The following is a 15147-nucleotide window of genomic DNA, read 5'->3' as shown; positions in this document are numbered from 1 at the left end:
AGAGTCCTTAGGAGATATCCAGCCTTATGTGGCAGTGCTGTATTAATTCTAACTTAATCCAAACAGGCCAGGCCTCTAAGTCTTCGATTTTGAAAACTAGCAAAAGTAGAGTGGTACATTCATGCACGGCTGTAACACAAAAGTCCAGTCAAACTTTTGGGGTGGAAAAAAAAAAAGAAAGAAAAAAGTTTGGAAACGTGGAGGATTAGCAAAGGATTGTCCTAAGAGGTTCCAGAAATGACCAACCAACTAATCAGAAATCCCCTTTCAATTGTCAAGCTCCTGTAATCTTAAATGATGGCTTAATTTCACAGGCCAGTGACGAATGAGCTGATTGCCAGTGTCAAAACTCAGTGGCTGCGGACCAACTGGGACAGCACCTGCTGCAGAGGGGAACAAACAGGGGCCTATAGGCAAACTAAGCGGTGCAGTTGCAAATAACAGACGATTTAAATGTTTCACATTTTTGGCAAAAGCAGCCTTTGCTTTGCAGGGTATTAAGTATCAAGAACTTTAAGAAATCACGAAAACAATGATTCCCACTCACATCTCCGTCTTAAAGTCAGATTTGATCATCTGAAACGACTGATGTTGTAATACTGAAGTAGTTTGACAGTCACCAACTTGAAACTGCCACATGCATGTTTAGACAACTCACTCTCTCTGACAAGACACATTTCAATTCAGCACATTGTTCACAGATCACACTAAAGCTTATTGGACTGTAAAACTCCTCTGAAATTATAACAGCTAAAGAGACTATGTGGTGTACACCGTCCATATAGTCAATAAAGGAAAGGTCAAGAATTAGACAGAACTGTACTGATTCTTGAATGAGAGTTATTCTGTGCCGTTTTATTGCGTTTCTAGCATTCTATTCAGTTAGGGAAATATATTCGCTTGCTTTGAGACAATGCATACAGGGGACTGTTGCTGCTGCAGTGAATATGCGGTGCCGTTTTAATCTGGGATCAAACTGAAAATCCCCTCCCATAAGAGTTCAGTCAAGGTCACACTGGCGATTAGGCAGACTGTCTATAGAGAGACAAACTGAGACAGAGAGAGAAACGAGTAAAATACAAAACGCAAGAGAGATCCTGGCAACCACAACTGCCCCAGTGGAGCTTTAACCTAACTGGAAATGTTTCCACAACTATTAGCATAGTGACTGGTTTGGTTGTTCACCACATGTGGGACATCGACCTGTGCAGCACCACATCAACAACCTGCTACTATGTCCAGGCAGACAGCTGGTCTGTCTGAAGCCTGCACACAGAGGCACACAGACACGCACACACAGAGACAGAGGTGAAAGGGAGAGAGAGTGGGTGTGGGGGACATATCCACAGGCCTTGAAATAGAGCAGGACTAGTCCAGGTCAGAACCAGCCTGCCTGGCCACCTGTCTGGCATATGAGTTTTCCAAGGAAGTGATGTCAAGGTATGCACAATGTGGATGACACAGCCAATGACATGCCTCCTAAACTATGTGTGCACCACATTATCATTTACCACAAGCACTGACTTCTGTGAACACATCCTGTATTTGATGCAGTTAAACAACAGCCATTATGTTGAGTGTGGTGGACACGTTACTCTACCATCTATAGGTGAAGTTTTTAATCGGTTGCAGAGTCCTTGAATATCCCCGTAAGTTTCACCGACTTTGGTTATCGCCTCGGCGCCTCTCAGTTCCATAAGGGAGCGCAGTTCTTTGAGTGTGCAGCCAAACTCTCCATCGTGGTTGGCCTCCACCATGGAGTTCTTCACCCCACTGTACGAGTTGTTTGCCATTGTCTCAGCGCCTCCCCACTCTATTGCAAAGCGTTTTTGCTTTGGCTTGACAGCAGGGGGGGGTAAAAAAAAAAAAAAAAAAGAGTTGTCCCGGAAAAGCTTAAATCCTCAAGAGTGTGAACCAAGTAGTAGTTCCCATAAACAGCTGATGGGCCCTTCACAGGCAGCTGGAGTCATACGCCAGGTAGCAGGACAAGGATATTACAAAACAGGCCATTTCCCATGGAGAGCCGAGTTCCTACTCTTTCATGGTGAATGAGGATCACCCACAGAGCCGGAGATCACCATGCATGAGATCTGTAAGAGAGAAGCAAAAGTACAAAAAGGTTATCTTTAGTGACGTCACCTAGTGTTATTTGATGTACAGCAGGGTTGAGGTTTCTCATACATTAACTGCAATCACGCAGACATCGGATGAATAATGTTTGGGCTAAATGAGCAGGAAGAATTCAGGTTTGCTCCACATGCTGCTTTATAAAACCATGGCCTGCATGAACAGCAATATCAAAAAAGACAAAAAGAAGCAACAGACATTTTGACAAACAAAAATGTGTTGAGTTTGGCAATATTTGTTTGTTTTATCATCGGTTTTCCTCAACTATGATACCAGGTCCATACTTAATGGTGGACTTGGACGTTTGAGATTATTAAAATAATTTTTTTCATTTTTTGCGTGTGTTAACATTTTACTGCTGTGTAAGTAACATGGGGGCCCTTACATAAATCCACTTGGCTGCTGGGACAAGTGGCTAAATAATTAGCTAAACTGCCTAAGGCCATTGCGAAGAGATTATGATTAGCTGCACTTGTGTTACAATAATAATAATTTTGTCATCCAGACAAGAGTTTTGTCTGGTAATGTGCACTCTGCTTCCTGGTTGGAGTGTGTGAGCAGAATGGAGCATTAGTATTCAATAATCAATCTGCTCTGAGTTGCTCCCAGGGTTTTTACTGCTTTTGGGAATTTAAAATTTGTATTTTCTTCCTCTACAATGTTTATCACTGAAACAAACAGTTCTTAAAGCTGAGTGACAGTTTCCTCCCCTGTTTCCTGCATTTTACGATGTTTGGTTGCGTTCATTCGCTGCTGTGTGACCGACTGAAGGATGCGTGTTAAAACTACTCAATGCACATAAGACACAAGCTTAATCACTTGCCAAAATGTGGCTGGTAACCTACTCATGGACCTTAAACAGTGGCAAGCCCAGTAAACCACAAGATTAAATTCTGTCTACACTGAGTACCAATCCGATACCAGTGCCAGAGTAAAACATATTTTAAAAGCTGTATTATTACATTATCTATTTTGAGAGTCAAAAATAACTCAAACAAATGAATCTAGAGGTACACAACAACTACTTCCTGTAAATAAAGGTTGAACATACTGACTGCATGAAATATTGCTTAATTGCTGATGCTGCTCTACTGGATATCACTTCTTCTTTGCTGCTCTAAAAACAGTACATGCCAGTTACAGTACAGCACAACTAATTTTAAAGCGAAGAAGACAAAGGAGTGACTCCAGATTAAAGAAAATTGCAGTTTTATCTGGGTGGAATGGAGACCTGAGATATCAAATGGGTACATACAGTAGATTCAAGTAATCACCGATACCCAATAAGCCTCTGGTTTCCTTTTCTAGTACGACCAGATGTTGAGGAAAGCATTATAGCCGTGACTGCATTACGTAATGTTACATGAGCACCCTGCTATGTCAAACACATATACATACAGTAGGTTTGAGAAGAGGAGAAACTTTAATCAGAGGCAGAAAAAGAAGCCACAAGCCTCCCTGCAGTGAAACTGGGGGGGGGGTAACGTGGTGAACAGGCACCAACTGACTGATTACCTTAGGAAAAGCCTTCTGTTTAATCTAATTAAGACTATCTGTGGCATCAGGGAGCTCCATGGTGCTCTACATGGGGGGAGTCCATTCCAATGAGTAGTTGCTGTCCATTCAAGCTTTAATCAGCCTAACACAATGAGGCTGATTCATTCACGTCGGACTGGATTTACTTGAAAGATTTAACAAGATGGGCTTGATTACTTGTCTGAAACAATTTGTGAGACACTTAACTGTACTTTGAAGTAGAAAGCTATGTCAGCATATAATCTGCATTGAGGTGAACCTGGACCAGACAGGGATGTTCTTTCATGTCTGGAAAAATGCTGCAGTTATCCCTCTGTCTGGCTGTACACGAAGATCAGAACATGCTTGAGAGAACACCATTCAGGTATCTTTACACCAAACCTAAAAAACACTGACAAAATCTAAACTAACTCTAAAAGCTGCAACTTTAAAAACGTGGACGCAGATGCCGAAGGGGAGAAAATGTAGCCTTTATCATTGCTCACTGCACAAACTAACGTTCGCAGCTTATTCCACTGAGATTCTTGGAAACTATTCTGTCACATGTTGAGATTCTATTTGGGGCCATCTGCTGTGGAAAACGGGACAGAATTTATTATTTATTACACAGCATAATTGCAGAGCCGGGTGTATTGCTGAGGTGGGAGAGTTCGTAGAAATCTCTATTTTGAGGAGGAAATACACCTTTTTTCACACACTAACCCTAACCCACAGATTTAGGGTCTTCAATGCATTAAGAAATCCATTATTTCATAAGCTTCAATATCTTGTCTGTCTTCTGAATAAGGATATGGTTCTAGACCGTATTCTATACATTTATATTATAGCATCTATGTTGTAAATTTCATCCAATGATTCATTGTTGTTATAACTTCCATTTTATGGCATTTCATTTTCAGCAGTTTTATTTTTGGCACATGCGTCAATTGTGAAGCACTTTGAACTGCACCTGTATGAAAGGTGAGTAACAAATTAAGTTTGATTTATTGATACATTTAATTATTTTTTTTATTATAAATATTAACACCACAGGTTTGATTTCCATAGAGAATATACAAAAGGAATATTCCTAAGAGGAGCACCCGGAACGATCTGATCCATGGACTTCTGGGCACGTCACACCTTGCACAGTGTGTCACTCATTGTGATGGTGAGACGTGAGAAATGAGACAATTAACTGTAGTGGAATTCCAAAACACTATTCTTCACTCATGCATTATCATGGTGTGACCCAGAGACTACGTTTCTTGAAGCACAGCTCATCCACAGACTTCAACAAGTGAATGTCATATTGCACCTTGCAAAGCATATGACTTTTTAAATGTGTGAATGAACCCGGAGGGACTTAACTTTTGCCTTGTACATGTGCTGCAGCCTATAATAATGAATGCAATTCTCTGACTTCTCCATTTCCCCGTCTTCCTCTATGAGCCCTCTCCCACGTTCACACTCCCTAACCCCACGAGCAGCAACAACGCCAAGCTGAAGGAGGTGCCAACATTTGCTGTGCTGCGACAGTTTCGGGTTGCGGAGCAGGTCACATGTCACAACAGTGGAAAATCATTGTGATTGGATCTCCAAGCCAACAGCTGGCATCCTATGGTTGAATGACAGAGGCTGAGGTTAACCCTTTGTAGGCAACCATCGCTCAGCATGAATATGTGCTGCTCTCGCCCAAGGACTGGAGACAAAAGATCATAAGTCTCTTCTTCTACCCGAGCTATTTAAGGCTGCTATCACACATTAGCTGCAGACTAAATCCTCTACCCAGAAGGGCTGAGGCGAGTGGACATAAGTCAACAGGACAACAGTGGTGGTCATCTCAGAAATATACTCAAGTCTTTGTTTCCACGCTAAGGAAACCCTCTGGCAGTTTGTACACCTCTACGTGCCAACAACTCGATGCAAGTCGAGGATAGCAATTCTAGGGATCCCTCTGCAATGGAGCTGCCTAATGCGATGGGTGGTATTTTTAGCTTCCCCTAGACTGCCCCTCCCCCCACTGCTAGCCATTGCTGAACTGGGTCAGGCCATGTAAATGTGGAGGGTACAAAGCAGAGACACCCAGCCCTCCTTGCGCTGCATGGCTCAATAGCCGAGGGCATTTCTTCCCCACCCAGACTGGAACCTCAAATGCTGTCAGGCTGCCAATTCATAAGAACGCACAGTCAGAGGTGTCGGCGTCAACACACTTCTCCTCTTCAGCTCTTCTTACTTCATGTATTAGGGACATGAGATAGTTACTCTAAGATGAAAATAAACTATATAAAATGTTCTCTTTTTGCAATAGAATAGATTTAAGGTAAAGAAAGGAATTAGGAGTGAGAGGTTTAATGGACATGTAGTCAATATGTTTTCTTTTTATTTATATATACTTCCAGAACAATTCCTTAATTTATAGTTTTTTGGTTACATCTATTTGATTAAGGTCATTTCAAAAAATTATTTAATATCTCATATGATATACATAATAAAAACACTAAATAAAATACTATGTTACATTTATATTCAGGTCAAATATTTATAGAAATTAACAAAACATTTTTAAATGTTCATTTCTATTCTCTAGCTAAATACATCACACCCCTTCCACCACTGATAGAAATGTACAGGAATTTAATAAAATACAGGCAAATAGTATCAACATTTCATTTCAGTTTATAGTTTAAAGTCTATGCCTCGATCTGAGCTGTCATTGATGTTTTTGTGACAACTGCCCCTCCATGATGGATTTGCCACAAATTCCCTTGTAGGAACTAGACTGAGAATCATTCCATTTATTTCTTGTAGAAGGTAGTAAAATCTCGACAATCGAGTTGTCTGGAATGCTGCAGAAGTCACAAAATGAAGTGCAGACTAGCCTGAAAGTGGGGCAGGAAATTGGCTCATCACAAACAGAGCAGATAGAAATGTGAGCATTTGATCCACAAATATTCCCCAACCTTTGCAGTATAGAGGCATTTAAATAGCTTAAAAATGAACAGCAGGTTGCTGCAGAGTGCTTGTGATTATGTTTGCCAATGAAAGGGGTCTGTATACAAAAAAAGCTCCAGTTTATATCTTATTCAATCCCTACATGCTCAGGTAAAGCTTCCTAATAAATGTGATCTTTACAAAAAAAAACATTGCTTACAATCAATAAAACACAGCCACACTTTGCCATTTCAAAACCTCATCAATGAATCATACGGCTCAAAAAAGATCCAGTGTTTCTTCACATCATTACAACTTCTAATCATTGTGAAGATGTCTGTAAATGTGCAAATGTTAAGAGTTCATATGGTGTAATCATTTGCATAATTTGCTCAACCAGATTTGCTGTGTGCTGAAAGGTTATGTTCTTCTTAGGATATAATCAATTCTCACACCTTTTCATATCATTAATAAAAAGACATTTTCTTTGAAGACCAAATGTATTATATATTATACACTTTAAATACCTAGGTGTGTCACAGTCTTAGCATTCAGCACTGTATAGTCTTCCTCAAACTGTAAAAATCATTTATTTCTATCAGAATCACACCCTACCATCATAATCCTCAGTCTACTACATAATTTATCTCTATCAATAATACAACTGCATGTCTAAGTAGAGACTGGGAAAACATATTCTTTTTTTTCCATTCAGAGTAAAAAAAAAAAACCAGGAAGGTTTTATTTAGTTCTTATTTTTGCCTTGAGCCGAGTCCTTCTTGTGCATAGGATGGAAAATATTCTAAAATGAAGCATCTTTCATCAAGCCACTTTGAAGATGAGAAGCTCTCTGCAATCTTTGTTACGTCTGATTCTATACAGCAGCTCAGTGGCCTGAAGTCCTGCCGCCTTTCACTGCCACAGTCTGACCTTGTTCTCCTGACAGTTTTAGGACGCACCGGTGTTGTGCATTGAACTCATTTTACCCAGTCTGTAATGGGGAATGTAATTAGTGATAGAAAAGCATATGCACAGAATGCTATTATTGACTAAGACAGGCGAGTGGGTGGAAGTAAATGCAGTCTTGGAGCTACTGCTTGGATGCTACACAGCATACATCCATCCTGTGTAAGTCGGCCAAAACTTGCAATGCTAACGTTGTGTTTTTCCTTTTAAAGGCTTTGTCATAGTAAATATCATGGTAGTGTTTTAAGACTAATTCACATTTACATTCAAGTCAGCTGCCTTTTTCCAGGAGGAGGTCAAGTCCTTCAGTGTGACTGAGTCTGCTTTAATGGCAATATCACTAGACAGCAACAGAAACACATGCAAGTGGGGCTGTTGCAATGTAATTTTTATCAGTAGCTCAGCAATTTATGTTCTATATATATATTTATACATTGACATGTTGCTTATGCATTGTGCAAGTACAGTAAGGAGGTATAACACATAACCATGTTGCCCAGCCCCATCTGTGAATCAATTAATCTACAGATGCTGAAACATGTGCTCAGAAGATGACATGAAATGGGTTTTTCATATTAAATGTCCCTCAAGTAATGTCCTCAGGATCTCCAAATATCACAAGATGGATTTACAGGAAATGCATTCAAGGAGACCTGGTAATTGTTAATTTATTGGGTTAACCTGTATTATGGGTCTGTCTTCATTTGGCTCATAATGCAAAGTTTCCAAATTCATCAGCAACCAGCTATGAAGACAGATGTGTGGAGAAGATGACACCAGTGTAGGACTCATGCCAAAAGAGATACTGTTCACAACAACTAGCACTATGGCTGTATTATATATACTAAATGATGATGTTCCTCAGTTTAATAAGACATTTTATTTTTTTGACTACATAAAAACTTCTAAGAAAGCAAAATCTTCTTTGCAGAAATGCCAAAACTAACATAAATGCCCGGCAGACATCTTGTAGCTCTGTGTTGATGACTAATTCATGATATTTTGCAGTGTGTGCCTGAGAGTTGTTTTAGTGTACAGGATTAGTTTATCAATTCGTTTTGCCAGTTTTTCCACATGATAGTCCACTGGGTCTCCCTGCTAATATATCATTAAACCAATGTTTTTAAAATGGCAAGTACATTTCAGTCACACCAGCGTAATTCGTTTTACTCCTCGCTTTGTTGGGTCACATTTGAATGAATGAGTCAAACTTAATGAAACCTTAAACCTCTGCGTGGAATAACCTTGGCCTTGCAATCCACACAGAAAAAGAAAGATAAGCGAACCTCCATCATGAGTAAATAATACCATAAATACATTGTACTTAACAGAGTAAAACTAGATTATATTTAGCTTTCCACACCAGTTTCCATGAAGCTCAAAGTCACCTTAATGACCTACAGTGGCTTACTCTTTAAACAACGGTTTATACCAAAAAATTTAACCGAAAAACAGAGAGAGAACTGAGGGTAAGCATTAGCTGCTGTTGAAAATATATTTTTAAGCCTGGCTGTAATTGACTTGAGTGCAGAGCATGACAATGAAATGAGTGGACATATCAAACAGCTGTAAGGGGGACTCGTGCGTGATGAGCTGGGTACAGACATGACAGGCGATGACTGCCTGGAAGAAATGTGTGCTCTGTGTACTGCTTTACTTCACAGTGACAATCGCTCCACGGCCATAAACAGCACTTATTTAAAAGAGCAGGCGATCATGTGACATTGAGAGAAATCACATACATCGCCTGCATATAGAAGCACATCCTTGAGTGTTGGTCTAGAAATGAAAGTAAGGACTAACACTATCCAGCAGAACTGCACAGCCAAGGAGGTCAAGTGATCTGGCCTCTGAGATAAACAAAACGAGTATAACAACCACTGACTCATATCCTCTAGTGAGGGCGAGCAGTGCCGTCGATAGCCCAGCCGTTGTGAAAAAGCACGGTGCAGCGAGGAATAAGAAAGGATATTTTTGTCATTCTTGAGTGACAGCAACAGTCCGAGTTCAAAGGGCTCAGACAGAGCAACAGATTGTGTTACTTGATGGTTTCAGTGAATCATTAAACAAACTCTGAATCTCCTATATGCTGAGCTGGAAAGCTCTAATAAAATATTCTCTAGGTTTAGCGATGAGTGATACTGTCCAATGTAGTAGAGGTGAGAAAATCCACTGAAACCTACTGAGCTCCACCAATAATGCATCAGCTGTAAGCTCAGCTGTCATTTTATTATTTAAAACAGACAGGACTCGCACAACTTGCGTAGCTGAATCAGTGTTTTCACTTGAAGCTCAATGATGCGTTCAAATATATTATATTTAATCTACAGTGCTGCTTGTTGAAGGATCACAAGTTGTAAAACACAAAGACAGAGAGAGACAGTGCTGGATCTGCAGCCAGCCCGGTGCTGTTTAATTGGATAAGGAGTGATCCCTTCAAGTAGACACCAAAAGGTGCTCAGAGGCTGCCGCCTGTTATCTTGCAGGTGATGTCAGCGAGTGCATTTTACATTTCCCGTCAAAAACAGCGTGTACGGTTCATATGTGCAGTTTGCATGACCTAGAAAGCTTCAGGCTCGGTTATATCACATGTGTGTGAGGTAAATAGTGATTTCAAGTGTCAGGGGTTTGTAAAACCAAATCAGCCGGTGTTCACGTAAGGAAGTGAATGTGATATGTTTTAAATAGCACAGATTAAAGTGTTACTATGAGATTTAAGCTTTGCTGAGTGGGTTGAGGTTAGAGATTAAGAGACAGGTGCCCTCCGTAGTTGAGGTGAGGGCTTGGGATGAGGGTTGTGGTTAGTTTGGAGTTGCACCTAAAAGTGAAAGTTGGGGGTGACAAGATAAATAATTCACCGATAATAACTGACTGGATGTCTGCTAACTTGCTGTGTAGAGACAGACCGGTTCCCCCCCTTCGAGCACCCCGTGTGAGGAGCCGCACTGCGCGGACTGCAGCACCCGAACGCACCGCTCTGGGGCCGGTGCATGTTTTACCCACACCGCCGCCGGCTAACCGCGATTATCTCCCGGTGTGTAGCGTTAAATGTGCTGAATGACAAGTCAGGAAAAAGCAGCCCGGTGTAAACTGGGGTTTGAGCGTTACAATGAAATACAAGCAACTTTCTCGTGGCCATTTACAGCTCCACATTTCAGCGTTAATTCAGAGTCTCGCCGTCCAAATACCCCCAGAGACAGTGTAGCGTGAGGAGAGCAACGTTTAAAATATATCCAGGCTAACACACAACGTTAGCCAACTAGCCCCCGAACGTTAGCTCATGCCGATGGTAAAGACTGGAAATAGACAAACGCTACTTCCAACAGATAGGGCAAGTGGAAAAATTAAAAAAAAAAAAAAAAAAAAAACTTAGCCCAGGGTGCCGCTTGAGTCTCGGCGAGCAAACACGGAGCGGAGGGGAAATCTGGCGGCACCCTGCCTGGAATAGGAACCCGTGTGTCGGCGTGAGGCGAGAACGAGACGCCCAATGTCAGCGCCGAGATCCGGGATGTAACGTTAGCTAGCGACGTTAGCTTGGGTTAAAGCTAACTACCCGCGGCGGCTACCCACCGCTGGCCCTCGTCGATCCACTGCACAGAAAAACGAGGGCTCAAACCGGGGCATGGGGGAGGAGGGGGCGGGTGGGAATGCAACGTGCCGGCGGCTGCACTCGTCTTGCGGCGTTTCATCGCGTTAGCACAGGGGGACACAACCGTGAAAAGTAAGGGGGGAATTAAAAGATACTCACTCCGATCTCTGAAGAGCTCCCCGGGTCCCTTCCTCTCTCTCACTCACCCTCAGTCTCACCACAGACTGAACTCACTCCCCTGATCTGAGGTGAGGTCCCGCCCACTGCGCTGTCACACAACCACGACCTCTGCTGTTCAAGATGGTTCACCCCCCCCTCCCCCCGCCCTCATCCTCTCCTCCTCTCTGTTGCCCGTGGAAACCTCTGACCACGTGACCGGAAGCAGCGAAGAGAACACGAGAACACACGCACACACACACACACGCGTGCAACTGTTTACACTTTGACGCGGCTAACGCTAACGATGCTAGCGAAGCCGTCCAGAGGGAAGAGCAGGTGCAGGCTGACGACACCTGCTTCTCTCACGACACCTTGAAGACGTGTCTCACACCACGAGCGTTGACGTCACATCAATGAAAACAGATCAGTCGTAATGTAGAATATGGATTTTTTTTTTTTGTGGAGGGGGGGGGGCGAACCCGGAAGTACAAGGGGGCGCATCATCTCGCCTGGCTCGCCTGCCTCCTGTCACCACATCGCCGGGGACACGTGATGCGCGTCAAAAGGAGGATGGGCACGGAGCCGCTGGTGTGGATTCCCATTGGCTCAGCCGGCATATCAGTCGCCTATGGAAACGGTTACGTCATGATCCGTACTCCCTCTTTTTTTTTTTTTCTCCTCGCTCCCGTGCACGCTCTGTAATAACAGATTGTTCAACAGGCGCGCGGATCCACCCCCCCCCCCCCCCACAACTCTCTCCCATATCTCCAAACCATAAGATGCAGCCTGCAAGAAGAAGAAGAAGTCCCCCCCCCCCCTTCACTGCCGCATCGTCTCTTGCTGTCTGAACTCCACCGAGGCTCTTCCCTAATAATACCTGACGTCATTCTTTCCATGACGTAGTGCTTCTTCTTCTTCTTCTTCTTCTTCTTCTTCTTCACTGCCTGTGCAAGTCTCACGTCCCGGTGAGAAGGAGTCGGTCTCAGTGTCACTGGAGCCAAGACTCAGTGAATTCCCCCCCAGATTTCTGCTGTTAGAAAAAATAAACTGCGCATTGATAACGTGCCCAGAATATGACGCACAGTTACGGTGCAGGAGTAAATCCCCTATGATCACCTGACATGCTACTTTCAAGAAAAGTTTATGTACAGGAGAATAAAAAGTGTATTTCAGTTTTATAATTTCACATTTATAAATACTTTCCAAAAAAAGTATAAGGTGCAACGTTCCCCAGCAGCGGAACACGTTAAAGAGTTCGAATTACAAAGTTCATTGTTTTATATGGATCGTGACAGTGGTGATCAGGATGGTGGATCGGCGATTGTAACCGTGATTATTGAACTTAATCGTGATTGTAGGATCTTGACCATGATGAGTGATACTGGATTGTGATCTAGATGGTGGATAGTGATGGTTGATCATGATCGTGGTGGCAGCTGATTGTGGATTATGATAACACCTAGATCGCTTAGATATACAACCATTATTGGCAACACCTCTATGATAAAAACTGTCAAAAACAGTCATCTCAAGTTTGCACAAAGCAATCAAATTTATACTAGTGAATTTATTTGACCATGACGAACCCTAGGTTAAAAAAAAGATAAGTGGTTGTAAATGATAAACTGAAAACAAATCCAGGGGTGGTCAAACCTCGGTGTAATATCCTTGCTTTCCTCATATAATGGGATTTATTATTAACACAACATCCCTAAGTGCACAAGGGCATTTTCACCTCTACGGATTTGTAAACAAGGGAAAAGTTCAACATGTTTACGCTTGTGTGCAGTTTAAAAAAAAGAACCGTCGTTTCAGAACTTCTGAGTCAGATCAACGTAGAGGGGAGAAAAAAAGAGGAAGGGATGACGTGGTGGAGGAAAAAAGTGATTCTGATCCAAGTTGACTTGTGCAATCATCATTTGCCTGAGTTGGTTAAGACAAAAGCATAAAGAGGAACAATCAATCAAGATGCACAAAACGTCTTATACAATAGATCACCACAAAATGTATTACATCAGTGAATGTTTTTGACATCTGTTATTCCACTCAACATCCAAACAATCTCTTTACCATCGACTGTTAATAAAGATGGACGACGTGTCTCCACTTTCTCCAGAAATGAAGCCAACGCTGCCATCTCACACATTTGGAGCCAGAGCCTGCGCAGTAGCGATGGAGCTGCAGTAGAGAGGTCCCGCTGTATTCTGTCATCTGATCTGCTTGGTTGAAGTTGTACTTGTGTTTTGTAAAACATCTGGATTAAAGGAGTAATGAGGGTAGAATTATTTTGCTCTCATCAAACTGGAACCATGACAATGTTTTTCTGGAACGTCCAACAGTAACACAGGCCTCAGCTGCGCTAGAGCCGTCAAACAGGCGGACCTTCCAACCCTGCGGTGCAGAGGTAGAGGCGAGACTGAATTTTTGTGCCAGTTCACCGTGGTGTTGGTGGCGTCTTGATTGGCAGCCTGCAGTGCTTTGCGTTTGGCCGAACCCAGAGCAGATGTCCCTAACATGACGCTGATGCTGCCTCCCTCACTCTGTCCATCTTCGTCTGTCCATCAGTCTGTGTATCTCTTGCAAGATACTGTTGAAACTAGGACGCACTCAAGAATCTAAGGGGAGAATGCAAATGTCATCTCACACTGTTCTCTCAGAAACTGACAATGATGGAACAAGAACCCAGATTTATATAAAATATGAAGACAGTAGATTATATGGCTTGGATGGCAGGAAATCTACAGATTCACAAGTGTGTCCAATTGTTTTATTGTTAAAAACTTTTAGTTGATATAAGTGTATTAACTTTCTAATGGAGAGGTATATAAGAATATAATATATAAGAAATGCATTGAAACATTCAGAGACAACTCACTTTGTCAACATAAGCCATTAAGAGAGTCTCAAAAATGTAATCTGCATGCTGAACTCATCAGCTCTTGATGATATTTTCCTTTCAGTTTTGTGGCTCATGCGTCTTTTCTCCATCTAAATAACAGAGACAATAAATTGGGTTTTCGCCTTGTGTCCCTGCTGACTGTTTATTCAGTAGAAACCACTTAACCTCAGCCTCAATCCATTTGAACACTTTGGGGCAGCAAAAGTGAGCAAGTCGGTGAAACCCCACACAAAGGCTTTTAGCGGAACACACAACAATCAGAAGCTATTTGGTCATTGGACTAATTAATGGAGACAGAGAATGTACTCTTAGAAGTAAAAAGACTGTATGTACAGTATGTGCAAAATAAAGAATTATCTCCGAAATTAACCTGAGATCTTTGCAGACTCTCAGGGAGCGGTGTCAGGAGTTTTGGTGAGACTTTGTAAACTGGAGGGTGGGGGGGGTGCAATGACTTTACCCACAGCTGTTTATTCTGTCTAGCTGTTGACTCAGTTTCTCGGTGGAAATTTGCCATATGCTCCGGAGCATCTTGTGAACTACAGTAAATGTCAAGTGTCATTAGCCTTTGTGCATGCTAATATGTTGTTTATGCTGTCTGGGCGAGCATTAGTGACGAGGTATATACCAAAAACCTGCCCTAAAGGGGGACTTTGCTCTCTGGGCAACATTTGCATTTATTAAAAACACATCCAAACTGACACACTTTGTTCATTTAGGTGGAAGAAGAACAAATGGTCTCATCGAGGAAGACGATGCAGGAAAACAAAACAAAAAAAGTTAAGCCAAAGTGTTGTCACATTAAAATAAAAAAGAAAGCTGTGGCTGAGTGTGTTCATCCCAACATAGAACCTAAATTACTGGGGGAGAGAGATACACACCATGAGACAAGATAGCTTGACAAATAATTGCAGGTTCAGTCCAAGAGTGTCTAGCAACTGGCACCCTGTGAGTGTGT

The 15147-nt window shown here is 42.2% G+C and overlaps 1 protein-coding gene across 4 annotated transcripts in view; it reads right to left on the bottom strand.

Moving 5' to 3' along the window:
• The window catches only part of atp2b1a (ATPase plasma membrane Ca2+ transporting 1a), a 34738-nt gene extending 23307 nt beyond the window's left edge, over window positions 1-11431 (bottom strand). For all 4 annotated transcript variants that reach the window (XM_069519518.1, XM_069519519.1, XM_069519520.1 and 1 more), the window contains exons 1-2: window positions 11291-11431; window positions 1601-2090 (exon numbers count right to left, since the gene is read on the bottom strand). In XM_069519518.1, the coding sequence (XP_069375619.1) occupies window positions 1601-1793 (193 nt within the window). In that variant the 5' untranslated portion in view covers window positions 1794-2090; window positions 11291-11431. The remainder of the gene's footprint in view (window positions 1-1600; window positions 2091-11290) is intronic.
• Between the last annotated feature and the right edge of the window lie 3716 nt (window positions 11432-15147).

Source organism: Paralichthys olivaceus, chromosome 23 (assembly GCF_024713975.1).
Source record: "Paralichthys olivaceus isolate ysfri-2021 chromosome 23, ASM2471397v2, whole genome shotgun sequence".
Classification (NCBI taxonomy): Eukaryota; Metazoa; Chordata; class Actinopteri; order Pleuronectiformes; family Paralichthyidae; genus Paralichthys; species Paralichthys olivaceus.
The sequence above is the reverse complement of the archived record's forward strand: the minus strand, read 5'-3'. Positions and strand labels throughout refer to the sequence as shown.